The sequence below is a fragment of the Malus domestica genome, chromosome 15 (assembly GCF_042453785.1).
Source record: "Malus domestica chromosome 15, GDT2T_hap1".
NCBI lineage: Eukaryota > Viridiplantae > Streptophyta > Magnoliopsida > Rosales > Rosaceae > Malus > Malus domestica.
The window spans coordinates 48,157,454-48,160,183 of NC_091675.1; the positions used below are offsets into that span (position 1 = coordinate 48,157,454).

General features: G+C 40.8%; 1 protein-coding gene across 1 annotated transcript; it reads right to left on the reverse strand.

Annotated features, from left to right (window-relative positions):
• Positions 1 to 746: 746 nt before the first annotated feature.
• LOC103425718 (transcription factor bHLH30-like) lies at positions 747 to 2,049 on the reverse strand. Its single transcript, XM_008363809.4, has 2 exons — positions 1,596 to 2,049; positions 747 to 1,501 (listed from the first exon to the last, which is right to left on the reverse strand). The coding sequence occupies exons 1-2, from the start codon at positions 1,830 to 1,832 to the stop codon at positions 1,034 to 1,036; spliced, it is 705 nt and encodes a 234-aa protein (XP_008362031.2). The 5' UTR covers positions 1,833 to 2,049; the 3' UTR covers positions 747 to 1,033.
• Positions 2,050 to 2,730: the final 681 nt, after the last annotated feature.

A 2,730-nucleotide genomic window follows, 5' to 3' on the forward strand; every position in this document is an offset into this window, starting at 1 on the left:
CGGAAGAAGAGTCAAGCATAGAATTTCAGGTGGAATAGACTCTTAGACCATCTCCAGCCAAGTACTATAGGGATTTGAGCCAAAAAGGGTCTCAGGCTGGCCACATTTAGCAAGCCCGAAAGCTCGGTCTATAAAATTGGCCGGTGTTGATGTGCGATGCGGAGCATCAAGTGCAACGCACCCGCCCCGCGCATGACAAACAAGCAGCTCAAATGCAATGTCCATTGGCATCCATCGCGGCTCGTCAGCCAAAAATAATTAAGGAAATCAATTGCTCTTTTCTCACATGGACATAATTTTTCACATTTCTACTTATTCACATACTTTCCACGCTGATTTCATTTAAACATTGCTAGTTATATTTTTCTTTGATATTGTAGATGCTACAACATTAAGTTTTATACAAGAATGCATACGAATATTAGATATGAAGCATGAGGACACCTGAAAAATTAGTAATATGAGTTTAAGGGTGGGCTTAGTCTCATAATGGGTTAGCAATAATGTGGTTCAAATTCACCGTCCGCAATAATCAAACCTAAGACCTCTCACTTACAAGTGAAGAAGAATATCATTAGACCGTAGTACTAAGTAAGGTTTTGGTTATTGAACGTAATGTTTTGAACATTGACACTCGTTTTCCTTGGCTTGGCCAAGATTTTGCATTTCTGTTTTTAAGGAAAATGCATGGAAAATGATTTTTCATGAATTCTTTTTCGCGTCCGTACCAAACACAACCTCAATACTTACAAGCTTGGAAATGAGTATGAAATTGTATTCCCTTGTTTAATAGTCTCATTCTTATTGAATGAGTACAAACTTTCCATAGAAACAAGATTTCATAGTTTTGATTTATCTTACAAACAAAAACAACTTACATGGACCGAATTCACTATCTCGTAGCGTTCCGACTTGTAAAGGTTACTATAGAAACCCACAAACCATTTCATTCTTTACCACAAGAAAATCCAACTTTTTTTTTATTCCATGTAATCTAGGTTTCTATACAACCACCTCACGCCATGATTATTTGTCAATAAAAACTCATATCCTCGTCAGCATCCTCAAAAACCCGACCCCGGTTATTACTCGAAACCAACTTACCCAGCCTAGAACCGGAGGTCCGATTCTCCACCACAGCCTTCAATGCCCGCTTCAAAGCCCTAAACCCCTCCTCCCCGCCACCGCCAGCCCACTGCATCACCACCACATTCTTGGTCCGACTGCCGACCGTCATCATCTCAGCCCGCACAGCCCTTGCCCGAACAGACCTTATTGCCTGTACCAAGTCCCGGTTTAGACCCGGTCTGTCTTCGCAGCTCAGTGTCGCCTTCAACAGCTTGGTCCCGCCGTTGCAGTAGTTCAGCGTCACCTCGTCCGACTCGGCCGGAAACGGCCAGGCCTCCGACCCGGCCCGGCCTTGTCGCGCCAGGTCATCAGCTTGCCTCCTCAGCTCCCTCACGTGCTGCACCACCTCCGCCAGCAACGACGCCTTGTCCGTCTGCATACATTCAAAACACCGCGTGCAATTACTGTAATGTCCTTGCGTTGAGTCGAAATAACGAGAAAAAGAACGCGGTTACAGATATATATACCCGGGTGGTGTTGGGGAGGAGAGTACGGAGGGTGGAGAGGTGGGCGTTGATACGCTGCCTGCGCCGCCTCTCGGCTTCCTTGTGGCTGGTGGATGCTTCTGCTGACTTGGCGGTCTCCGTCGCCGATGCCGCCGAGCTCAGGATGGAATCTGCGCCGTCCCTTAGGTTGTTGTTGTTGCGGTTTTGACTGGACCAGCTCTGTCGCTCCGACTCAGAGTAGTTCTGGAAAGGAAGCATTCTTTCTCTTACGAATCAAAAAAATGATAAAATGTAACATAAAATGAATGAGAACAAATTAAGTGGAAGGGAGAGTGGGAGATGAATTGAAGAGGTTAAAACACTAAAACTTTGAACTCAGAAGAAGCGTAAGGGGTCTGTATATGTGTTTGTATATACACCCACACCCACACCCACACCCACACCCACAAGGAAAAGGGTGTAATTCTATAAAAGAGAGGAGAGAGGGGGACAGTGAGTTATTTTGTACTTGGTTTTTACTTTTGATTTACCGTTTTTGGTTTCTTTTTTTAACAGATATTAAACTAATCCATGAATCAGTTTTAATAAATTAGTATGGATTTATTATTTATTTACTAGAGTTAAATTTAAACTTTTAACTCCTAAACAAAAATAAAAACTATTTATTAAACTAATTCATTAATCAGTTTTACATTAAACTATTCATTTTCACTTGTGAATGAGAATTCTTAAGTTCGATTATGACCAATGATGAATTTGAACTACCTTATTACTAATTCATTATGAGACTAAATCATCCATTTAGTAATAAATAATATTGTTTGTTAATAAAAAAAAGATAAATAGTTTTAGATAATATTAAATAACATTTAGTTTGTTGGGCAGCTCCACTAGGATTAGATAAAAATTTACCACAAAAAAAGATAAAAATGAGAAAGCGTGGGATTGGATGATGGATTAATTTTGAAGGAAAAAGAAGACAAAATGGACGAGTATCGAGGGAGGACTAGAAACTTGAAAGGGGAAAGACTGAAAGAGGGACAGCGTTCGGAAGGGGACCAAGGGAATATTGTTAAACAATTCATGGGTCATGTCCATATGTGTGAAGAAGTGGTAAAATGTCATTGAAATAATTTTGATTTTTTCACATTTTCTT

What these genes read in the sequence shown, in the direction of transcription:
- LOC103425718 (XM_008363809.4), bottom strand. Translation starts at nt 1,832, where the DNA reads ATGCTTCCTTTCCAGAACTACTCTGAGTCGGAGCGACAGAGCTGGTCC. An exon ending in TCCTCCCCAACACCACCCGG is followed by an intron (nt 1,502 to 1,595) that starts GTATATATATCT and finishes GAATGTATGCAG; the next exon opens with ACGGACAAGGCGTCGTTGCT.